General features: G+C 49.1%; 1 protein-coding gene across 4 annotated transcripts in view; it reads left to right on the top strand.

Moving 5' to 3' along the window:
* ODF2 (outer dense fiber of sperm tails 2) overlaps positions 1-25,328 on the top strand; it is a 417,376-nt gene that overhangs the window by 350,044 nt on the left and 42,004 nt on the right. For all 4 annotated transcript variants that reach the window (XM_086924894.1, XM_086924895.1, XM_086924892.1 and 1 more), the window contains 4 exons: positions 7,225-7,354; positions 8,121-8,258; positions 15,873-15,947; positions 21,146-21,217. In XM_086924894.1, coding sequence (XP_086781020.1) covers positions 7,225-7,354; positions 8,121-8,258; positions 15,873-15,947; positions 21,146-21,217 — 415 coding nt within the window. The remainder of the gene's footprint in view (positions 1-7,224; positions 7,355-8,120; positions 8,259-15,872; positions 15,948-21,145; positions 21,218-25,328) is intronic.

Below are 25,328 nucleotides of genomic sequence, written 5' to 3'. Positions count from 1 at the left end.
TGTGCTTGACCGTACCAGTTTATCCTGTCTCCTCCAACGCTCTATATGGGGATGGACTTGCTACTCTGTTTAGTGATTATTACTATGAATGGAAATCCCTTACGAGAGAAGGAATAGCTGTTTACCCTTAGCTCCTGTTCTCTCGTAGAATTTCCATTATAGTCATAAGCGAATAAAATATGCTATACACTGGCTACGAAGCAACACTGGAAGATCTGAGCGCCATTTCCACCAGGTTAAATGCTTCTACCACTGTGTTGTGTCGTAGATTGTCCATCTTTGACATTTGTCAGACAGTGACATGAGTATCCATGCATCGTTCATGACGCATTATTGCCTTGATAGCCATAACTGGCAGAAAGGACATTTCGCTCACTTGGTCTTGCAAGGGTTTTTGGTCTGAGTCCACTCTGCGGAGCCTCCATCTGGGGAGTTGCTGCTTTGGTATCTAGTTTAAGAGGAAGAATCTGTGGTAGAAAGTATCCATCAGAAAAACAAGTTACTTAAGGTCGTCCCAAATGGAAATTGATTCTGAGCTTCTTCCTTGTCTGAATCTATCCTGATGGCGTCTCTTGCTGAAGACCTGTGCATGGTGTAACAGTTTACGCTGCAGACATTTAGTCATTTCTATGGTCGTAGCTCAGCTCCAGGCACAGAGATGTTTGTTTATGTTTGTAGCGATCCCTTTTTTGCCTGTTATACATCATTTAAAATAAAACGCAGACCTATAATCCTACTGCATAAGGCTGTAGACCCTTGCCGCCTTCTAAATTTAGCCTGGACACTTCAGCCAATATCCTTTTGTAGAGTCAAAGTTAAGAATTTCTAAGCACTCAATCAGTGGGTAAATAGTAGCCAAAGCCTTCGGCACTAGTGGGAAGCGTACTTGCAGGCGGCAGGCTTGCAGGCGGCAACGCAGTGCGACACTGCAAGGTTGCACCTGACATTAGCAAGAACCAAAATTGTGGCCTCAAACCACCACATTGAGAAAGGAGTAGTCTTGCAGCACCGGCTTCTCAGGGTGACGAGTCGGTGTCGGCTGCAGGCAGGGGCCTACACGCCCACCCGTATGTCTCACAATCTCACTCTCTAATTTACTTGGGACACCAAGCAGCTGCACAATCACTCGGGACTTTTCACTATCCTCACATCTGTTTAACATCTGTCAGCCCAGTAGAGTGAGTATTAGCTCATGTATGTGTGTATGCCGATGAGAACACGCCTTTGCTGCGCCTCGATAACAATCCCTCTTATTCGGTTTTCAACAAACTGAGATTAATTTGTCAATGGATGGGAAGCAACAAGCTTAGGCTGATGTGCAGCGTACTGGGATTTTGGTTGTCAAAGACCCACAGGGATTTGTGGCGTGATGCATCCGTATTGGCAGCCAGCTATCCTTGCCAGCCCAGGGTCTCGTCGTGAACGAAGCGTCTTTGACTACGGAGAAAGATTCCTCCATTCTTATCTTCAGACTGTAAACATATTGCTTGAGCCTTATAAGCTTAGATTGTGGAAATTTGTTAAACCTTGAACTTTCACAGTTTCTGTGGCGGAACTGCAAGTTGTCCAAATTTCTGCAGTACGACTACTCTCTGGAGACCCTTTTTCATAAATGCCACTGCTGCCATTACGCATGGATCTATTCTGTCTGTGCATTGATTACCGGGCACTTTCAGGCAAGCGCCGACATCAGTTGCAGGTTTCAAGATGCTGCCCGACTTGAGCGCTCCAATCTGCCAGTTCACTGGCCATTTCAAAGTTTGACAAGCATAGAATTGGTAGACGCAGATTTGTTACTTGCTCTACTAAACTTAAGAATTACCTTCTCAATTCCGTCATGAAAAGTCACTTCCTGCATTTAGGTCTGTTAAGATCTGGCTTATTTGTCAGGGGGTTTCTTATTAGCTCTGTTGATGCACCCCTTGTTTCATTTGCTGTCCTACTTCATCGCCAAGAGACCTATGGTGTTTGTGTGCTTTGTAAATGATCACAACCGAGCATCACAATGGAAATCTAGTGTCCAACAGGAAAACCGTCACTCGGGGCTGGTCTAAAGCTAGACAAACTACAGCAAATTGTGTTCTAGCTGGTGTGTTCATCCTCAGAAACTGCTGAAGATGAGCCCAGAGTGTCTAATAGAAGGTTTGGGGGCTTGCAGAGAAGGCTGGTGTTACAAGTGTCCCTTCTGTGCCTGTTGGAGCTGTCGGAAGCCCTAGGACTATTGTAAAGACGTTTTCCCAACAGACACTTTCTTGATCCTTTTGAACCCAGAGTCTGAGTCCCTTTTTACATTCTCAGCATTTGCTCCTTGGTCACCTTAGAACACATGTGTAGATGTCCAAGGTGACCGTTCAGCTTTGGTGGCCACAGAGCCCTTGTGCCGAGAAGTCTGCTGGTTTGAGATTTGGAGGTTGGTCCCCAATCAGAGGACTCCACCTTACTAGGGAAGGTTGGTGATTTTAGACAGGCTTGGGCCGTTCTTTGGGCTCTTTTTACAGTGATCAGCAAAGACCCACGGTCCACGCTTGACGTATGTGGAACTTACAGCGCTCCTCATGTGGGACTGCATGTGCTGGGGGTCGGTGTCCATGGTCCCTTCTGTGTCACCTGCACCTGGGGCCTGGCTTTCTTACTGCCTTTTACTTAATTAGATGCCAGGGCGCACCAAGGCTTTTGACTGGATTTGACGTTTTATCCCCATTGCCAAAATCATTGAACAAATCTATAGAATCGCTTAGTCTCAGTGGATCTTATTGTTCCCACAAATGTGTATACGGCCCACCAACCTGTCACTTACTGATCCATCCATAGGGGTACTGCTGTTTGTTTGTGTGTGTCTCTCTACAGCACACCGTCTCATTTACTGATCCGTCTATAGGGGCACTGCTGTTCCTGTGTGTGTAAAGCACACCAACCTCTCGTTTATTGATCCATCCATAGGGGCACTGCTGTTCCTGTGTGTCTATACAGCACACCAACGCCTCATTTACTGATCCATTTATAGGGGTACTGCTGCTCCTGTGTGTGTATACAGTACAGCAGCTTTTTATTTACTGATCCATTTATAGGGGCTCTGCTGTTCCTGTGTTTGTGTGTATACAGAAATCCAAAATTTCCTATTTTTCTCTATTTATAGGCACAGTACTCTTCTGTAAGCGTATGTACAGCACCCCAACTTTTCCTGTGCTCTACAGTACTGCTACATCCCCCGACGCCAAACCTGGCGCCCGACTAGCTCCCAGGGAAATTTGTGCACACTATTCCGTAGTTGACGTGGAACTCTAACTACACGCGCACCATCCTGCATTCACACATTACTCTGGGTTCCACAATACTTGGACGTGGATTGACTATTGGCAGGTTTCCCCTGGGGTGGCGGGCTGGATTGGGACAGTCCTCACTCTTCCCCACCCTCTCCGATCATTCCCCTTTTGTCCTACAGTTACACATTCCCCGAGCAGGTGGCTTTGAGAGACAGTGGCGATTCCCTGGCCGTGCCCTGATGGATCCCGTTTTTAACGAAGAAGTTAGACAGGCTATTGACGACTATTTTGACTTGAACACGGGGTCGGTGGACACATGGGCGGCCTTATGGGAAGGTTTCAAGGCTTATATCAGAGGGGTCTGTATCTCGAAACACGCTGGGATCCTGCGCGATATGCGTTCCACTTTAAGCCGTATCGAGGGGGATATTGCTGCTGTAGATTGCGAGTTGCTTGATGCGCCCACTGAATCTCTTAGGGCACGATGTCTAGAGCTATGCATGGAATTCAGAGACGCCGCTGATAGAGAGTTGTCGTTCTTTAATAAGCATTGCGTTGCACAGCATTTATGGTAAAGGTGACCGTCCGGGTAGGTTTCTGGCCACCACACTGCGCCCCCTTCCCCATTGCACTCCACTCCTGACGTCTGTGACCTATTGCTCTCCTTTTATAAATACCTTTATACCTCTCACCTGTCCGGAGATTTAAGCAACCAAGAGTCTTATTTATCGGAGATCACTCTGGTCTACCTGGAACTTTATATGCAGGACTTTTTTCTGACTCCCATTACCCCTGATAGTATTGTTGAGGCTATCGACGCCCTACGTCCCTCCTCAGCTCCTGGTCTCGATGGCTTTTCTGACGACTTTTACAAGGCATACAAAGACATCCTGGTTCCGCATTTGGTGGAGGTTTACGGCGAGGCTCTCGAAGTGGGTATCCTTCCCTGACGTTTCGGGAGGCGGTGATCATTCTATTGCCCAAACCGGGTAAGGACCCGAGGCTCTTATAGGCCGCTATCCCTATTGAATTTGGACTATAAAATCCTGGCCAGGGTTGTCATTACTGATGGAATCCATTATTTCCCCGGTACATTCTGGTTTCGTCCAACACCGGTCCACCCCTCTCAACCGCCGGACGTTATTTACAGTGCTACACAGAATTGAGCCCTCTACCCCCGCTGCTGCTATACTGCTTGATGCGGAGAAGGCGTTCAACACCCTCGAATGGCCCTTTTTCCTTTTGATCATGCGTCGTATGGGCATGCCGGAGTGTTTTGTCGCTACAGTAGCGCTGTAATATACTAAACCCACGGCTCGGTTCAATGGCACGCTGTCTGATCCGTTCCCTTTGTCACGCGGCACGAGGCAGGGTTGCCCGTTATCTCCTCTTCTTTTAATTTTGGCCATGGATCCTTTGGCCCGGCAGTTCCAGGAAAATCACTTGCAGCGTGGTTTGCAATTCCGTACTGGTCCTCTTTTGTTATCTATGTATGCAGACGACACTGTGCTCTATGTTCGCATGCCCCATGTCAATCTGGCCCCCTTAATTCGGGAAATCGTCCGGTTTGGTGAGTTTTCTGGGCTCCACATTAATTGGCATAAATCTGTTATTTTCTCCCTCACGGCTAGCACCACGCCCTGGCAGTGCGAGTTCCTATTGTTAATGGTGTGACTATGCGGTTAAATACCTCGGGGTCCATATTCACCTTGACACCTCCACGATGATTCGCCTTAATTATGGCAGAGCGACTAGCTCGTTAGAATCACAGGTCACAAAATGGCTACGTCTGCCACTGTCCATGGCGGGCGAGTCGCTATTATTAAAATGGTAGTTCTGCCCCGGTTTTTGTATTTTTTTAATAATATTCCCATTCCTCTCACCAAGGCCTTCTTTTCGCAGCTTCGCTCCTTATTGTTACGCTTGGTGTGGGGGGACAAGACCCCCGGGTCGGTTGGAAGATTCTTATTTTGCCGCCGGACAGAGGTGGGCTTGGTGTCCCAGATTTTTATTTGTATTGTTTGGTGGCGCAGTGTTGCTATGCGTATGCTTGGTTCCACCCGTATGCGCGCAATCCATATTTAAAGCCAGAGGCGGACCTTGTACTTCCGCGACAGCTCCTTACAATCCTTCCCTCGGAACCCCATGGGATGTTCAGACAGTCTCCACCACGTGCTGGACTTGGGCCTTACCCTTGCCCAACTCTTCCCTTCCCCCGATCACTGGGGAAACCTTGGTCCATCGCACTTTGACGAAATTCCACGTACACACACTCGAGGACCTGTTCCCAGACGGGCACACATTTTCAATGACAGAAGAGGCTCGCTTTAGTGAGCGATCATTTATGGACACATTTATCCTGACTCGGGTGCGCTCCGCTCTCAGGGCCAAGTTTCCATCCTTTCCCGCTGCCCCTGTGGAAGCTCCCCCCCCTCACTCTGCCGATTCAGAACCTGGACGGGGCACACCTGATTTCTAAACTATATCGGCAATGTGGAACAATTAGGCCCGTGGATGACTCCAGGGGTCGGGCGGCTTGGGAGGCTGACTTGGGCAGACCGATCTTGGATGACCAGTGGGAACACTGCTGCAGGGCCACCAGTGATGTCTCCTTGAATAGCCGACATAAATTACTTCATTTTAAATTCCTTCGCCGGATGTATTTCACCCCCGTCCACTCTCACAGGATTGACAATTCCAGACCACACCACTGTCAGAAATGTCTGTCACCCTTTGCTGATTTCGCACACCTTACCTGGACATGTCCGAAGATCCACCAGTACTAGTTGAGCATACACTCCACATTGGGCAACATATTATCCATGCAACTTCTGCCTATTCCTGAGATTGCACTACTGGGTTAAGTAGCTAGCTTCCCTAGGAAGATTCATAGGCTGGCTGCACTGGGTTTGCTCTTGGCCAAACGGGAGATTGCGCTGCTGTGGGGCAGTAGACGCGCCCCCACACTGCGCTCCTGGTTGGACAACCTTGCGTTCTGTAATATAAACTGTGAAGAATTCAGCACTCTCCTTCCCAGCCCATCCAGACCAATTGATATTTGGGGCCCATACAGGGACTACATCTCCCGGTGTGAGACAGCGCAAGGCTCTCCGGTGCAGACCGGCATCACCCCTGAGGGTGTAGGCTAGTTCACTCCGGCTGCTGTGATGGGATTTGCACAGGGTTACTCTTGGTACCCCGGTGATGTGTTATTTAGTCGAGATGATTATTATCCCTGGTGCCGGGATGATGTGGATCTTGCTGGCCTACCTAATGGATTGCACTCTGTTCATGTCCTTGGGTGTGTATGCTATTTTCTGTCCACGACGCATTACCCTCAGCTGTCACTTTTTGTATCTTTGTTTTTGTTTGTTGTGTCATAACATTATTTCACAACTGCTGGCTCATCCAACTGCATTGTATCATTATCGTCTTTTTTTTTTTTTGCATAACTGGAAAGTAAAGTTAAAAACATTGTTAAAAGAAAAAAAAATCCTGGGCTCCATCCATGGGGAGAGCACTGTTCTTGTACGTCTGTATATAGCACCGCCAACATTTCATCTGCAGGTTAATCTGTAGGGGTTGTACTGTTCCTGTATGTGTGTGCATCGGTTCTCTCACTTGATAGGCGTACCTCCTTCATGGATCTTGGCCCCTCCCTCTTGGTGTCAGATCTTTTTAGGACAGACATCTCTTCCTGATGTTATGTCAGTACTTGACTCTGTGCACAGGATGGGATGTTTGTCACCCGTCATGTAGGCAAAGCTGTCTGTCGGTGTCTGTGAGCTCTCGGGGAGAGGAGCTACTTGCAGGGTCTGCACAGGCGCATGTGCTTGGTATTGTCCAGTGTTGTGCATGAGGTGGAGTGCCTCGTGCGCACAGTGAATTAACCTTTTTATTGTGTTGTGCTTCAATGGAAGAGGCCCTCTGGGATACTGCTAAGACTTTTCATTCTTTGTAGGTCAGCGAAGCAACAATGCCCAACGGACAAGGATGCCCTTCTTTGCAAGCTGGTGGAAGCCGAGATGGACGGCAATGCAGCTGCCAAGCAAGTGTTGCTACTCAAGGAGTCCATGTGCAAACTGAAAAATGTAAGTAGGAGATACAAACCTATGCCCGGCGCCGGGCGGGTGCCAACCTAAGCCCGGCACCGGGCGGGAGCCAACCTATGCCCGGCGCCAGGCAGAGGCCAACCTATGCCCGGCGCCGGGCAGAGGGACTAACTAGCCTCGCACCATACAGAGGCCAACCTATGCCCGGCGCCGGGCAGAGGCCAACCTATGCCTAGCGCCGGGCAGAGGGACTAACTTGCCTCGCACTATACAGAGGCCAACCTATGCTCCACGCCAGGCAGAAGCCAACCTATGGCCCGCTCCAGGCAGAGGCCTACCTTTGCCCCGCACCAGGCAGAGAGCACCAGTTAGAGCAGCCAATAAGCTGTCCGACAGGGAAAGGCTATCATGGCAGAGATGCCAACATACCCTACACCAGGGGGAGAGGCCAGCATGCACTATTCCCGGGAGTTACCCACTCTATATCAGTGAGAGACCAACACAAATCACATCTTACATGAGTGAAGCCACCTCTCAGTACGCTAATATGATGCCAACAGATGGTTTGCTACTAAGAAGCGACCGACCCTTTGCTAGTGAGATGTCAGCTTGCACCACACCACCCTTCAACAACAGACCAACGTGTACCAGTCACTGGTTGCACCATCATCCAGTGCATTACTACATGAGGCGCAGACTTCAACCCTGCTGGGGCGATCTTTCTCTATGCCTCTCCATGCTCGGTGGTAAGGGCACCTCTGTCCTGAACTCCTTAAGTGTGACCATGACATTCTCTCTTAAACAGGAGAAACACTCGAGCTGTGGGTCTAACACCGTAAACCAAGTTGAACAACAGAAAGAGAAACTGCTTGAAAAACTGGAAACCTTTGAAGAAACGAACCGCTGCCTGCGACAACTGCTGAGGGAGCAGCAGTCCAGAGAGGTGAGTGGGGAATGACACAGTGGTCCCCAGATCTTAGTGCATGTTAGACAAGTTTTGTTTTAGGAACGGCAGCATGCTGCCTTCTGGGTACTGGATCATAATGCATGGTACGTTTGTAGAACATAGGGTTTTTGTAACGTCTCCGTTTGCTACCTTCTTTTCCCAACCCCAGTGAGCACTGTGTGGTTATGTCACCTTGGAGTAACACTGGTTGGGCTAACTAGACCTCCAACCTGTACACTCTACTGACAATCACAGGGACCCAAAGGCAGGAGACTGGAAAAAACACAAATGTGAAAATTAAACTAAGAGGTTTGGCAAGAATGACGTTTCGGTCCTTCTTACATGTGTTCTTACCCAGGGATCTCTCTTTTATACCTATCTCATGTGTGGACTTCACCCCGTTGCACCCTGCTACCCTCACCATGCCGAATGTCCTGCCATGATCAGCTGGTATGACATACCATTTCAGAATGAAGCGCAGTATGTAGGAGTTATTTCAGAATGGAGCGTAGTATGTAGGAGTTATTTCAGAATGGAGCGTAGTAAGTAGGAGTCATTTCAGAATGGAGCGTAGTAAGTAGGAGTCATTTCAGAATGGAGCGTAGTAAGTAGGAGTCATTTCAGAATGGAGCGTAGTAAGTAGGAGTCATTTCAGAATGGAGCGTAGTAAGTAGGAGTCATTTCAGAATGGAGAGCAGTATGCAGGATTCATTTCAGAATGGAGCACAGTATGTAGGAGTCATTTCAGAATGGAGCGCTGTATGTAGGACTTATTTCAGAATAGAGCGTAATATCTAGGAGTCTTTTTGGAATGGAGCGTAATATGTAGGAGTCATTTTGGAATGGAGTGTCGTATGTAGGAGTCATTTTAGAATGGAGCGCAGTATGTAGGAGTCATTTCGGAATGGAGTGTCTTATGTAGGAGTTGTTTCAGAATGGAGTGTCGTATGTAGGAGTCGTTTTAGAATGGAGCGTAGTATGTAGGAGTCATTTCAGAATGGAGTGACGTATGTAGGAGGTGTTTCAGAATGGAGCGTAGTATGTAGAAGCCGTTTCAGAATGGAGCGCAGTATGTAGGAGTCATTTCAGAATGTAGGAGTTATTTCAGAATGGAGCGCAGTATGTAGGAGTTATTTCAGAATGGAGCGCAATATCTAGGAGTCTTTTTGGAATGGAGTGTAATATGTAGGAGTCATTTCGGAATGGAGTGTCGTATGTAGGGGTCATTTTAGAATGGAGCGCAGTATGCAGGAGTCATTTCGGAATGGAGCGTAGTATGTAGGAGTCATTTCAGAATGGAGCGTAGTATGTAGGAGTCATTTCGGAATGGAGCGTAGTATGTAGGAGTCATTTCAGAATGGAGCGTAGTAAGTAGGACTCATTTCAGAATGGAGCGCAGTATGTAGGAGTCATTTCAGAATGGAGCGCAGTATGTAGGAGTTATTTCAGAATGGAGTGTAATATCTAGGGAGTCTTTTTGGAATGGAGCGTAATATGTTTGAGTCATTTCGGAATGGAGCGCAGTATGTAGGAGTCATTTTTGAATGGAGCGCAGTATGTAGGAGTCATTTCGGAATGGAGTGTCTTATGTAGGAGTTGTTTCAGAATGGAGTGTCGTATGTAGGAGTCGTTTTAGAATGGAGCGTAGTATGTAGGAGTCATTTCAGAATGGAGTGTCGTATGTAGGAGGTGTTTCAGAATGGAGCGTGGTATGTAGAAGCAGTTTCAGAATGGAGTGTCGTATGTAGGAGGTATTTCAGAATGGAGCGTAGTATGTAGAAGTTGTTTCAGAATGGAGTGTCGTATGTAGGAGGTGTTTCAGAATGGAGCGTAGTATGTAGAAGTCGTTTCAGAATGGAGTGTCGTATGTAGGAGGTGTTTTAGAATGGAGCGTAGTATGTAGGAGTTGTTTCAGAATGGAGCGTCGTATGTAGGAGTTGTTTCAGAATGGTGCGTAGTATGTAGGAGTCGTTTTTCAGAATGGAGTGTTGTATGTAGGAGGTGTTTCAGAATGGAGCGTAATATGTAGAAGTCATTTCAGAATGGAGCGTAGTATGAAGGAGTCGTTTTAGAATGGAGTGTCGTATGTAACAGTTCTTTTAGAATGGAGCGTAGTATTTTAGTAGTCATTTCAGAATGGAACGTAGTATGCAGGAGTCATTTTAGAATGGAGCGTAGTATGAAGTAGTCATTTCAGAATGGAACGTAGTATGCAGGAGTCATTTTAGAATGGAGCGTAGTATGTAGTAGTCATTTTAGAATGGAGCGCAGTATGTAGGAGCCATTTCAGAATGGAGTGTCGTATGTAGGAGTCGTTTCAGAATGGAGCGTAGTATGTAGAAGTCATTTCAGAATGGAGTGTCGTATGTAGGAGGTGTTTCAGAATGGAGCGTAGTATGTAGGAGTCATTTCAGAATGGAGCGTCGTATGTAACAGTTCTTTTAGAATGGAGCGTAGTATGTAGTAGTCATTTCAGAATGGAACGTAGTATGCAGGAGTCATTTCAGAATGGAGCGTAGTATGTAGGAGTCGTTTCAGAATGGAGCGTCGTATGTAGGAGTTGTTTTAGAATGGAGCGTAGTATGAAGGAGTCGTTTTAGAATGGAGTGTCATATGTAACAGTTCTTTTAGAATGGAGCATAGTATGTAGTAGTCATTTCAGAATGGAACGTAGTATGCAGGAGTAATTTTAGAATGGAGCGTAGTATGTAATAGTCATTTCAGAATGGAACGTAGTATGCAGGAGTCATTTCAGAATGGAGCGTAGTATGTAGGAGTCGTTTCAGAATGGAGTGTCGTATGTAGGAGTTGTTTCAGAATGCTGCGTAGTATGTAGGAGTCGTTTCAGAATGGAGTGTCGTATGAAGGAGTCGTTTTAGAATGGAGTGTAGTATGTAGTAGTAATTTTAGGGAATGAAGCGTAGTATGAAGGAGTCGTTATAGAATGGAGCGTAGTATGAAGGAGTCGTTTTAGAATGGAGCGTAGTATGTAGTAGTCATTTCAGAATGGAACGTAGTATGCAGGAGTCATTTCAGAATGGAGCGTCGTATGTAACAGTTCTTTTAGAATGGAGCGTAGTATGAAGGAGTCGTTTTAGAATGGAGCGTCGTATGTAACAGTTCTTTTAGAATGGAGCGTAGTATGAAGGAGTCGTTTTAGAATGGAGCGTAGTATGTAGTAGTCATTTCAGAATGGAACGTAGTATGCAGGAGTCATTTTAGAATGGAGCGTAGTATGTAGGAGTCATTTTAGGGAATGGAGCGTAGTATGAAGGAGTTGTTTTAGAATGGAGCGTCGTATGTAACAGTTCTTTCAGAAGAGCTCAGTATGTAGGAGTCATTTCAGAGTAGGTGTTTGTAGGTGTTTGGTCTTGGGCATGTCTTGGGCCCATTTATTTGTAGTTTTGCACCTTGTGCCTCGTGTTATCAAGCGTTTATAGTGCTGTAATGCCCACTGTGTTTCTGCCACAAGTTATCCTTGTCCTGTGGCACTTCTTTATCTGGTGCACATTCACACACATTGTATCAAGTATGCACAAGTCATTCCCCGCTGATCCCACATCAGTACCCCAGTTCAGCACCCAGGTTTTTAGTTTCGAATACAAACCATCTGTCAGATAACACCGGTGAGGGACCGGGATCGTTACCCACCCACTAGAGCAGCATGCTCTGAGCTCCCTTGAGAACTTTGGGCAGACGTAGCTCCGTCACCAAGATTTTGATTAGCAAGCATATCCCAGGACCCATAAGTCTCACACTGATAACCTCAACCTATGTATAATGCTGGGATTGTATACATATAGTATGACAGCTATGAGAGAAAACATTCACGTATGTACATCGGAATGCTACAAAATATCTCTGTCTGCCTATGCATGTACCTTGAGATCGGAAACATTTTCCATGATTCACTGTATCTAAAGTGTTAAAATTCAATGAAAAAATGTAAACAACAAAAAAAAGTATGCACAAGTCAGGCTCCTCATAGGCTCATTCACTTGCAGGATCATCCACTTCCTCTCCGTTAGACAAGTTTTGTTGTAACATGTATGCAATGACTGGAATGACCCTTCTTCCTAAGCCAGGGCATGTCAGGATATCGAATAGCCGGAAGGACATTCGAGCCTGGTAACCTTCCCGTGGCCGTTACACATATAGTGTTCCTTATGACTCCTGTGTCTTTGGATTTTAGTATGTTTTTTATTGTGGGACCATCTGTTTTCACAAAAGGGATTGGCTTTTGAAGAATTGCTCTGTGGTTGCCCCTGGGCCATGTTTTGAGGTGAACAACCTTTTAGGTCTGCTTGTCGGCGCAGCTGACGCCTTATCCTAATGTGATTGTCAGAAACATACGTTTAAGAATCCCTGCCTAAAGGAGGGCTTAGTCTCACTTGTTGATCATCAGCTCCACAAACTGAGGCCTGATTTAGATATCGATTGACGGGTTACTCCGTCACAAAGATGGCGGATAGCCCGTCCGCTGAGATATAAATGACATAGGATAGAATGGGATTCATATTTCGGCCGACGGGCTGTGTGTCACCTTAGTGACGGAGTAGACCGTCCGTCGAGATCTAAGCAGGCCCTTAGCCTTAGTGTGGGACACGGTTTGGTCCTCAAGTCAGGGTATGTGGGATTTGTTCCGAGAGACTGGACAGGGCTATAGTTGCTTCTAAGGAAAGGTCTGTGTTGTATTCGCTCTGAAGTCTGCAGTGTGTCTGCTCTCATTGACAGACTGGACTTTGTTCATGGGCGTCACCTGCTCCCAAAGAATGGGTTGTCTCTGCTCTTGTTGACAAAACTGGTGGCCTGCCGTTCTGTCCTGCCATGATCAGCTAGTATGACTATCTTTTTTTTTTTGGGAGAACCTTTATTTTACTTCAAGCAATTACAAGTATGGGCCTACAACAACCCCGGCCGGCCGCTAGTCAGAGCAAAAGTACAGCAGAGCAATGTGGAAAGTTATAGCAGTTCGAAAATCGGGGTCTTACAATGCCCAGGACACAACTTGTATTGGGGCGTACAGGTCTGAATGCATGAGTATAAAGGTTCATTTTATAATAAAGGAAAAACTAAAAGTAAGTGCCGTACAGCCATACATAGTCCCACAATAGCGAGCGTAAATCAGGATATCCACAAATAGTACAAATACAATTGAAGCAGTGGGGAAAAGGTAATCAAATCAGGATAAATGTAGGCGCAAGCCCATTACGTAACAAAGCTCAACCCCACCCCTCAATACAATAAACGTATTGTAGAAGACATGACGATCGACGACACTAAAGGAGAAAGACTAAAGGGCCATAGAAACAAACAACGGACAATTTAACAAACCCCAACCCCCCTACCCCCCACTCTGCACCCCTGCAGAAGGCCACGGCCTACCCCCCCTAGCAGCGTGCCTGTCGCCCTAATGGAGACCCGAAATGTAGAAAAGAGGAGAAAGAAGAAGAGAAGAAAAAAGTGGAGGAGGGCCCTCGATCTTACCACCCGGCCCCGCCCTACACCCCGCGCCCAGGAGACATCCCAAAAACAAGAGCAGAACATCCATGGAGAACGTCATTCATCGTCCAAACCAGCCTCATAATCCCGGTTGAATGTTCCTTAAGTACCGTCAGCCAACAAGAAGTCCACTAGACTATGGGCGATGTCATCCCTGGCCTTGTCTATCAATGGAACCAACATACGTCCACTTATCAATCAGTACACAGAGCGGCGTGGAGGGTCCAAGTGATCCGAGCGAGCACGGCCGAGTTACCGCTTCATAGGACTTCAGCAACCCAGATCCACCCGAACATGTATGGCGGAAATCCATTTGCGTCGACATTGACCCCGAGAACATCCCCAAGGCCGAACGCAGTCTCATCATCCAAGGAGGGAGAGTCACAAAACCCGGCAAGCGCTGAGACAGCACCGGGGCAGTCCAAAAAATAGATCGGCGTGGTTTCCCCAGCCTCCAAGTAGACATGTGCCCCGAAGAGACACTCGCATGCACCACCATGCTGTCTAGGGCGATAGCAGGAGCCGGGTCTTTCAGCGGCTCCAGGAAACTTGGTGTAGCTGGAGCACTCCGCATGGACACAGAGGGGGCCATGTCGGCACTTCGTTGAGGTCGAACTGTGCCCGCGTGGAACGGCGGGACAACAATGGCGGCCATCCTTCTTCCCAAGTCCCGGGCATTACAGACCAGGGTTTCGTGCATGTTCGTTAGTGCAGCCAGTACATCTTTGGATGTGGGCTCTTTCTCGCGCCGCCAGTCCCCTGATCTCATCCACACGGCAGCTGTGTGACCTGGATGTGGTCCGCATAGGGGGGCGCCCGCCGCCATCTTAGCCGATCCGGCCACGTCCTTCTTCACCTCACCACAGGGACCGGGCCCCAAACCAGGGCGCTACAGGATTCACAACCGGGACTCAAAAATGCAAGGCAGGCTCCCCGGAGAAGAGTCACCAAAGGGCTAAACAAAATCCCTGCCGCCCCCCGGGAGCCGCCCGCCAATTCCGGGGGTAGTCCTTGATTATGTCCGGACACAGAACTGGGGAGGGGGGCCAGATATCATGCACCCCCCTCGACCCTGCTTTGCCACGCAGCCCCACGAGGCACTCCGTTAAGTGGACTGGGTCGTCACTGCCGCCATCGGCCCATCAATTCACTGGCGCCCTCCGGCCGACTCCTCACCACCACCAGTGGCCGCTGTTGTCGCAGTCGCGGCCGGCTGCTCCTCTCAATCGACACCCCGGTCCCAGCAGCGCGAGGGCCTCAGAAGAGTCGGGATGTATCTCCGGGTCCGCCGCACGTAGAAGCCTCAGGAGCAGACAGTAAGTGGTAGTTCTCCTTCACCTACTTAAATATGCCGTTACGGCTCGGGATACTTGCCAGGATGTATGCGCGGGGTGAGAGGGCTCACGGAGCCGAGCGTCTATGCGGCCATCTCGGTCGCCGGCTTGGCTCCTCCTGGTATGACTATCTTGATTAGCATCGTGTTCTCTCCAGTCCTGCCTGGCAGGACCTCACCATAGTTTGGTGACTGCCCGTGTAAGACCTCCTGTGCTTTTTATTTGATTGATCGGATGCTGTAATGCAGTCAGTTCACGGCTGGAGAGTTCTGGCTGCCGGTTAAAGTTTTCAGCTACTTGATGTTGTCCTCTTAAAGCTTGTTATCTCCTACAATAATATTTTCCTGGTCGAAGCAGAAGTAATGGCTTATTGGACTGGGAAACTGTTGTGATTGCCCAGCTCCTGAGATGTAGTTATTTCTGATAGGTCTGCTATTGCAGAGGTCAGGAGATGATGAGCTCATCTGATCTTTTCGTATTGTTCCATTCTTGGGGTTCAGCCTTGTAGCTGGAAATCTCAGGACTATTATTTCATTGGTCAGTTTTAGGATCCAGTATTGTAAGTAGTTTTCTGTTACCTTGTATAGAGGTTTTGTGAGCGAACTTTTTGCTGTGGTCAGAGTAGTCCTCTCATAGTCTTGTCTGATTGGTTTGGCTTGTGTGCTCCTGCTCTTGTCTGATTGGTTTGGCTTGTGTGCTCCTGCTCTTGTCTGATTGGTCAGTGTGCAGAATAGAGTCTATTTCAGACTCCTCAGCTTCTGTTTCTGTTTTTCAGGAAGAGACACAGCGCCTGGTCGAACAAAAGGAAGCCTTGCTGAAGAAGCTTTCATGCTGCGACTCTGAAAAGACGGTGAGCTGCTTACTGCTTCTTTCCCCATTAAAGAGGATGCCAGAGTCAAAAACAAACCTTTCCTTTGCCCCCAAACCTTCTCAGTTTGAACGAGGATGTCTCTATGCCCAAGGGTTTTTGTGCTTGTGTCTTCCCTCTTGGTGTCTCTGGCACGTCAGTGGGTTGGTCAGCTCTATGTCTTGTATCTTGTACGCTGCTGTCTTTGCCTCAAAGTCTCTGTGGCTTGGACCCCTCCTGAGTCTCTCCCCGTCATGGGGTCTGTCTGGGTGTGCTCGTCTAGTACCTCTCAAGTTTACTTGATGTTCTCTCATTGCTTGTGTCTTTTCTGCTTCTTTCTCTGTGGTTTGAGCCACTCGCTGCATATATCTCTCTCTCTATCCTGGAGCCTTTATGTGGTTTGATCTCATGCATGTCTCTCCCTGTCCCTTAGTCTCGCACTCTGCCTTGCGTCTCTTTTGCTTCTCTCTTCCTCAGAATCTCTCTGTGGTTTGGACCCTTTGTATGTTTCTTTGCGTCTTGGAGTGACCGCTTATGTCCTTTCACTGCTCTTTGCTCTCCCACACACCTACCCGTTGCTATCCTGAGAAGTAACACCTTATTCCTCATCAAATAATACCTTTCCTCCAGAATTTCAGATTGTCCTTTCGAATGTGTGCTTTTGTTTTCTTCTACCTCGACATGGATAGATCCTGCCTGCCAGTGTGCATGCTCCCGCTGTGACACCACTGTTCCACTCAGATACTTCTGTTATGAGCCCATACTTTGCCTCATCATCCCAGGTTTAGATTTAAATTGTAATTCAATCAATTGGCAGGTTTTACCACTGCAAGACCGGTTTTACCATGGCATAGTCTTACTCCTCATGCATCTCATTATTATGTCTTACTCCTCATGCATCTCATTATTCCGTCTTAGTCATTTAAAGCATCTCTTTATTCTGTCTTACTCCTCTCATGTATCTCTTTATTCCGTCTTACTCCTCTCGTGCATCTCTTTATTCTGTCTTACTCCTCTCGTGCATCTCATTATTATGTCTTACTCCTCTCGTGCATCTCATTATTATGTCTTACTCCTCTCGTGCATCTCTTTATTCTGTCTTACTCATTTAAAGCATCTCTTAATTCTGTCTTACTCCTCTCCTGCCTCTTTTTATTCCGTCTTACTCCTCTCATGCATCTCTTTATTCTTTCTTACTCGTCTCCTGCTTCTCTTTATTCGTCATACTTGTCTCCATCTCCTTATTCCGTCTTACTTTTATCTCCTTCATCTCTTTAATCCATCTTACTCCTCTTGCACATTCCTAGTCTCTTACTCCTCTCATGCATCTCATTATTCCGTCTTACTCCTCTCATGCATCTCTTTATTCCGTCTTACTCCTCTCGTGCATCTCTTTATTCCGTCTTACTCCTCTCGTGCATCTCTTTATTCCGTCTTACTCCTCTCATGCATCTCTTTATTCTGTCTTACTCCTCTCATGCATCTCATTATTCTGTCTTACTCCTCTCGTGCATCTCTTTATTCCGTCTTACTCCTCTCGTGCATCTCTTTATTCCGTCTTAGTCCTCTCGTGAATCTCTTTATTCTGTCTTACTCCTCTCGTGCATCTCTTTATTCCGTCTTACTCCTCTCGTGCATCTCTTTATTCTGTCTTACTCCTCTCCTGCCTCTTTTTTTTCCGTCTTACTCCTCTCATGCATCTCTTTATTCCGTCTTACTCCTCTCGTGCATCTCTTTATTCTGTCTTACTCCTCTCCTGCCTCTTTTTATTCCATCTTACTCCTCTCATGCATCTCTTTATTCTTTCTTACTCGTCTCCTGCTTCTCTTTATTCCGTCATACTCCTCTCATGCATCTCCTTATTCTGTCTTACTTTTATCTCCTTCATCTCTTTAATCCATCTTACTCCTCTTGCACATTCCTAGTCTCTTACTCCTCTCATGCATCTTGTTATTCTGTCTTACTCCTCTGATGCATCTCTTTATTCCGTCTTACTCCTCGCGTGCATCTCTTTATTCCGTCTTACTCCTCGCGTGCATCTCATTATTCTGTCTTACTCCTCTCGTGCATCTCTTTATTCTGTCTTACTCCTCTCGTGCATCTCATTATCCTGTTATTCGTACTCCTGGTGTGCCCACTGCCTTTGTCTTACTCCTTCCATGAAGCTCTCTATCTGCTTCTTACTCCTGGTGTGCCCACTGCCTTTGTCTTACTCCTTCCATGAAGCTCTCTAGTCTGCTTCTTACTCCTGGTGTGCCCGCTGCCTTTGTCTTACTCCTTCCATGAAGCTCTATATCTGCTTCTTACTCCTGGTGTGCCCATTGCCTTTGTCTTACTCCTGCCTTGAAGCTCTCTAGTCTGCTTCTTACTCCTGGTGTGCCCGCTGCCTTTGTCTTACTCCTTCCATGAAGCTCTCTAGTCTGCTTCTTACTCCTGGTGTGCCCGCTGCTTTTGTCTTACTCCTTCCATGAAGCTCTCTAGTCTGCTTCTTACTCCTGGTGTGCCCGCTGCCTTTGTCTTACTCCTTCCATGAAGCTCTCTAGTCTGCTTCCTACTCCTGGTGTGCCCGCTGCCTTTGTCTTACTCCTTCCATGAAGCTCTCTATCTGCTTCTTACTCCTGGTGTGCCCGCTGCCTTTGTCTTACTCCTTCCATGAAGCTCTCTATCTGCTTCTTACTCCTGGTGTGCCCGCTGCCTTTGTCTTACTCCTTCCTTGAAGCTCTCTAGTCTGCTTCTTACTCCTGGTGTGCCCGCTGCCTTTGTCTTACTCCTTCCATGAAGCTCTCTAGTCTGCTTCTTACTCCTGGTGTGCCCGCTGACTTTGTCTTACTCCTTCCATGAAGCTCTCTAGTCTGCTTCCTACTCCTGGTGTGCCCGCTGCCTTTGTCTTACTCCTTCCATGAAGCTCTCTATCTGCTTCTTACTCCTGGTGTGCCCGCTGCCTTTGTCTTACTCCTTCCTTGAAGCTCTCTAGTCTGCTTCTTACTCCTGGTGTGCCCGCTGCCTTTGTCTTACTCCTTCCATGAAGCTCTCTAGTCTGCTTCTTACTCCTGGTGTGCCCGCTGCCTTTGTCTTACTCCTTCCATGAAGCTCTTTAGTCTGCTTCTTACTCCTGGTGTGCCCACTGCCTTTGTCTTACTCCTTCCATGAATCTCTCTATCTGCTTCTTACTCCTGGTGTGCCCGCTGCCTTTGTCTTACTCCTTCCATGAAGCTCTTTAGTCTGCTTCTTACTCCTGGTGTGCCCGCTGCCTTTGTCTTACTCCTTCCATGAAGCTCTTTAGTCTGCTTCTTACTCCTGGTGTGCCCGCTGCCTTTGTCTTACTCCTTCCATGAAGCTCTTTAGTCTGCTTCTTACTCCTGGTGTGCCCACTGCCTTTGTCTTACTCCTTCCATGAATCTCTCTATCTGCTTCTTACTCCTGGTGTGCCCGCTGCCTTTGTCTTACTCCTTCCATGAAGCTCTTTAGTCTGCTTCTTACTCCTGGTGTGTCCGCTGCCTTTGTCTTACTCCTTCCATGAAGCTCTCTAGTCTGCTTCTTACTCCTGGTGTGCCCACTGCCTTTGACTTACTCTTTCCATGAAGCTCTCTAGTCTGCTTCTTACTCCTGGTGTGCCCACTGCCTTTGTCTTACTCCTTCCATGAAGCTCTCTAGTCTGCTTCTTACTCCTGGTGTGCCCACTGCCTTTGTCTTACTCCTTCCATGAATCTCTCTATCTGCTTCTTACTCCTGGTGTGCCCACTGCCTTTGTCTTACTCCTTCCATGAAGCTCTCTAGTCTGCTTCTTACTCCTGGTGTGCCCGCTGCCTTTGTCTTACTCCTTCCATGAAGCTCTCTATCTGCTTCTTACTCCTGGTGCGTCCGCTGCCTTTGTCTTACTCCTTCCATGAAGCTCTTTAGTCTGCTTCTTACTCCTGGTGTGCCCGCTGCCTTTGTCTTACTCCTTCCATGAAGCTCTCTATCTGCTTCTTACTCCTGGTGTGCCCACTGCCTTTGTCTTACTCCTTCCATGAAGCTCTCTAGTCTGCTTCTTACTCCTGGTGTGCCCACTGCCTTTGTCTTACTCCTTCCATGAAGCTCTCTAGTCTGCTTCTTACTCCTGGTGTGCCTGCTGCCTTTGTCTTACTCCTTCCATGAAGCTCTCTAGTCTGCTTCTTACTCCTGGTGCGTCCGCTGCCTTTGTTTTACTCCTTCCATGAAGCTCTCTATCTGCTTCTTACTCCTGGTGTGCCCACTGCCTTTGTCCTACTCCTTCCATGAAGCTCTCTAGTCTGCTTCTTACTCCTGGTGCGTCCGCTGCCTTTGTCGTACTCCTTCCATGAAGCTCTCTAGTCTGCTTCTTACTCCTTGTGTGCCCGCTGCCTTTGTCTTACTCCTTCCATGAAGCTCTCTAGTCTGCTTCTTACTCCTGGTGTGCCCACTGCCTTTGACTTACTCTTTCCATGAAGCTCTCTAGTCTGCTTCTTACTCCTGGTGTGCCCACTGCCTTTGTCTTACTCCTTCCATGAAGCTCTCTAGTCTGCTTCTTACTCCTGGTGTGCCCACTGCCTTTGTCTTACTCCTTCCATGAATCTCTCTATCTGCTTCTTACTCCTGGTGTGCCCACTGCCTTTGTCTTACTCCTTCCATGAAGCTCTCTAGTCTGCTTCTTACTCCTGGTGTGCCCGCTGCCTTTGTCTTACTCCTTCCATGAAGCTCTCTATCTGCTTCTTACTCCTGGTGCGTCCGCTGCCTTTGTCTTACTCCTTCCATGAAGCTCTTTAGTCTGCTTCTTACTCCTGGTGTGCCCGCTGCCTTTGTCTTACTCCTTCCATGAAGCTCTCTAGTCTGCTTCTTACTCCTGGTGCGTCCGCTGCCTTTGTCTTACTCCTTCCATGAAGCTCTCTATCTGCTTCTTACTCCTGGTGTGCCCACTGCCTTTGTCTTACTCCTTCCATGAAGCTCTTTAGTCTGCTTCTTTCTCCTGGTGTGCCCGCTGCCTTTGTCTTACTCCTTCCATGAAGCTCTCTAGTCTGCTTCTTACTCCTGGTGCGTCCGCTGCCTTTGTTTTACTCCTTCCATGAAGCTCTGTACCTGCTTCTTACTCCTGGTGTGCCCGCTGCCTTTGTCTTACTCCTTCCATGAAGCTCTCTACCTGCTTCTTACTCCTGGTGTGCCCGCTGCCTTGGTCTTGATGTTGAAGCTGTTCTTGTCTTCTGCAGCGTCTCCAGTTGCAGTTATGCGAAAGAGAAAAAGAGATGGAAGACCTCCTGAACCAGCTGGCGTCGGAGAAGGTAACCAGTGCTGCCTCTTACCTCCTCCTCCATCGGTTTCCTTCCCCCATGCCTCGTAAAGTTCCCATATGTCCTCTTTTCATGGTGGGAAGGGAGCTTCCCAGCAGGTTCATGAAGGGACTGGAGCTTCCTTGGAGCTCACCTCATCTTCCTCGTACCCTTCCTCCCGCCTCCTCTTGCTCCACATGTTCTCCTCTTCACACAGTGGGTGGGAGGGGGCGCCCCTCACTGTCCCCTACCTCCCTTTGCTCTCACTTCCAGTCTCTCACACAGTGGGGGAGGGAATGGTTCTCATTCCTTCGGTATCTCCTCTTCCTCTCGCCTCCAGTCTCTCCACCTGACGCCCTCTTCACACACTGGGTGTGAGGGAACACTCCTCCCCTTCCCCTCTCCTCTAGTTTCTGCATGTCTCATCATCACACAGTGGGTGGGAGGAGCTCTCCTCATCTCTTCCTACCTCCCCTTCCCCTCTCCTCTAGTTTCTGCAGGTCTTATCATCACACAGTGGGGGGGGCTCTCCCTGTCCCTTCCTCCCTCCCTTTCCCATCTCCTCTAGTTTCTGCATGTCTCATCATCACACAGTGGGGGGGAGGAGCTCTCCTCATCCCTTCCTACCTCCCTCCCCTCTCCTCTACTTACTGCATGTCTCATCATCACACAGTGGGGGGGGGGGGGGGGCTATCCTCATCCCTTCCTACCTCCCCTTCCCCTCTCCTCTAGTTTCTGCATGTCTCATCATCACTCAGGGGGGGGGAGCTCTCCTCATCCCTTCCTACCTCCCTTCCCCTCTCCTCTAGTTTCTGCATGTGATGACACAGTGGGTGGGAGGAGCTCTCCTCATCTCTTCCTACCTCCCTTCCCCTCTCCTCTAGTGTCTGTTTGTCTCATCATCACACAGTGGGTGGGAGGAGCTCTCCTCATCTCTTCCTACCTCCCTTCCCCTCTCCTCTAGTGTCTGTTTGTCTCATCATCACACCGTGGGTGGGGGGAGCTCTCCTCATCTCTTCCTACCTCCCCTTCCCCTCTCCTCTAGTTTCTGCATGTCTCATCATCACTCAGGGGGGGGGAGCTCTCCTCATCCCTTCCTACCTCCCTTCCCCTCTCCTCTAGTTTCTGCATGTGATGACACAGTGGGTGGGAGGAGCTCTCCTCATCTCTTCCTACCTCCCTTCCCCTCTCCTCTAGTGTCTGTTTGTCTCATCATCACACAGTGGGTGGGAGGAGCTCTCCTCATCTCTTCCTACCTCCCTTCCCCTCTCCTCTAGTGTCTGTTTGTCTCATCATCACACCGTGGGTGGGGGGAGCTCTCCTCATCTCTTCCTACCTCCCCTTCCCCTCTCCTCTAGTTTCTGCATGTGATGACACAGTGGGTAGGGGGGAGCTCTCCTTATCCCTTCCTACCTCCCCTTCCCCTCTCCTCTAGTTTCTGCATGTCTCATCATCACACAGTGGGGGGGGGAGCTCTCCTCATCCCTTCCTACCTCCCTTTCCCCTCTCCTCTAGTTTCTGCATGTCTCATCATCACACAGTGTGGGGGGGGGGCTCTCCCTGTCCCTTCCTCCCTCCCTTTCCCCTCTCTTCTAGTTTCTGCATGTCTCATCATCACACAGTGGGGGGGGAGCTCTCCTCATCTCTTCCTACCCCCCTTTCCCCTCTCCTCTAGTTTCTGCATGTCTCATCATCACACAGTGGGAGGGGGAGCTCTCCTCATCCCTTCCTACCTCCTTCCCCTCTCCTCTAGTTTCTGCATGTCTCATCATCACACAGTGGGGGGGGGGGGGGGGAGCTCTCCTCATCTCTTCCTACCTCCCTTTCCCCTCTCCTCTAGTTTCTGCATGTCTCATCATCACACAGTGGGTGGGAGGCGCTCTCCTTATCCCTTTCCCCTCCCCTCTAGTTTCTGCATGTCTCATCATCACACAGTGGGGGGGGGGGGGTGGGGGAGCTCTCCCTGTCCCTTCCTACCTCCCTCCCCTCTCCTCTAGTTTCTGCATGTCTCATCATCACACAGTGGGTGGGAGGAGCTCTCCTCATCCCTTCCTACCTCCCTCCCCTCTCCTCTAGTGTCTGCATGTCTCATCATCGCACAGTGGGTGGGAGGAGCTCTCCTCATCTCTTCCTACCTCCCCTTCCCCTCTCCTCCAGTATCTGCATGTCTCATCATCACACAGTGGGTGGGAGGGAGCTCTCCTTATCCCTTCCTACCTCCCTCCCCTCTCCTCTAGTTTCTGCATGTCTCATCATCACACAGTGGGGGGGGGGGGCTCTCCTCATCTCTTCATACCTCCCTTTCCCCTCTCCTCTAGTTTCTGCATGTCTCATCATCACACAGTGGGTGGGAGAAGCTCTCCTTATCCCTTTCCCCTCCCCTCTAGTTTCTGCATGTCTCATCATCACACAGTGGGTGGGAGGGAGCTCTCCTCATCCCTTCCTACCTCCTTCCCCTCTCCTCTAGTTTCTGCATGTCTCATCATCACACAGTGGGTGGGGGAAGCTCTCCTCATCTCTTCCTACCTCCCCTTCCCCTCTCCTCTAGTTTCTGCATGTCTCATCATCACACAGTGGGTGGGGGGGAGCTCTCCTCATCTCTTCCTACCTCCCCTTCCCCTCTCCTCTAGTTTCTGCATGTGATGACACAGTGGGTGGGAGGAGCTCTCCTCATCCCTTCCTACCTCCCTTTCCCCTCTCCTCTAGTTTCTGCATGTCTCATCATCACTCAGGGGGGGGGGAGCTCTCCCTGTCCCTTCCTCCCTCCCTTTCCCCTCTCCTCTAGTTTCTGCATGTCTCATCATCACACAGTGGGGGGGGGGGGAGCTCTCTTTATCCCTTCCTACCTCCCTTTCCCCTCTCCTCTAGTTTCTGCATGTCTTATCATCACACAGTGGGGGGGGGGGGGGGAGTTCTCCTTATCCCTTCCTACCTCCCTCCCCTCTCCTCTAGTTTCTGCATGTCTCATCATCACACAGTGTGGGGGTAGCTCTCCTTATCCCTTCCTACCTCCCTCCCCTCTCCTCTAGTTTCTGCATGTGATGACACAGTGGGTGGGAGGAGCTCTCCTCATCTCTTCCTACCTCCCTCCCCTCTCCTCTAGTTTCTGCAGGTCTCATCATCACACAGTGGGTGGGAGGAGCTCTCCTCATCTCTTCTTTCCTCCCTTTCCCCTCTCCTCTAGTTTCTGCATGTCTCATCATCACACAGTGGGGGGGGGGGGGAGCTCTCCTCATCCCTTCCTCCCTCCCTTTCCCCTCTCCTCTAGTTTCTGCATGTGATGACACAGTGGGTGGGAGGAGCTCTCCTCATCTCTTCCTACTTCCCCTCTCCTCTAGTTTCTGCATGTGAAGACACAGTGGGTGGGAGGAGCTCTCCTCATCCCTTCCTACCTCCCTTCCCCTCTCCTCTAGTTTCTGCATGTGATGACACAGTGGGTGGGAGGAGCTCTCCTCATCTCTTCCTACCTCCCTTCCCCTCTCCTCTAGTGTCTGTTTGTCTCATCATCACACCGTGGGTGGGGGGAGCTCTCCTCATCCCTTCCTACCTCCCCTTCCCCTCTCCTCTAGTTTCTGCATGTGATGACACAGTGGGTGGGAGGAGCTCTCCTCATCCCTTCCTCCCTCCCTTTCCCCTCTCCTCTAGTTTCTGCATGTCTCATCATCACACAGTGTGGGGGGGGGGCTCTCCCTGTCCCTTCCTACCTCCCTTTCCCCTCTCTTCTAGTTTCTGCATGTCTCATCATCACACAGTGGGGGGGGAGCTCTCCTCATCCCTTCCTCCCTCCCTTTCCCCTCTCCTCTAGTGTCTGCATGTCTTCTCATCACACAGTGGGGGGGGGGGAGCTCTCCTCATCCCTTCCTACCTCCCCTTCCCCTCTCCTCTAGTTTCTGCATGTCTTCTCATCACACAGTGGGTGGAGGGAGCTCTCCTCATCCCTTCCTACCTCCTTCCCCTCTCCTCTAGTTTCTGCATGTCTCATCATCACACAGTGGGGGGGGGGGGAGCTCTCCTCATCCCTTCCTACCTCCCTTTCCCCTCTCCTCTAGTTTCTGCATGTCTCATCATCACACAGTGGGGGGGGGGGAGCTCTCCTCATCCCTTCCTACCCCCCTTTCCCCTC

Source organism: Lissotriton vulgaris, chromosome 5, assembly GCF_964263255.1.
Source record: "Lissotriton vulgaris chromosome 5, aLisVul1.2, whole genome shotgun sequence".
NCBI lineage: Eukaryota > Metazoa > Chordata > Amphibia > Caudata > Salamandridae > Lissotriton > Lissotriton vulgaris.
Note: the sequence above shows the minus strand (reverse complement) of the source record. Positions and strands in the feature narration are given on the sequence as shown.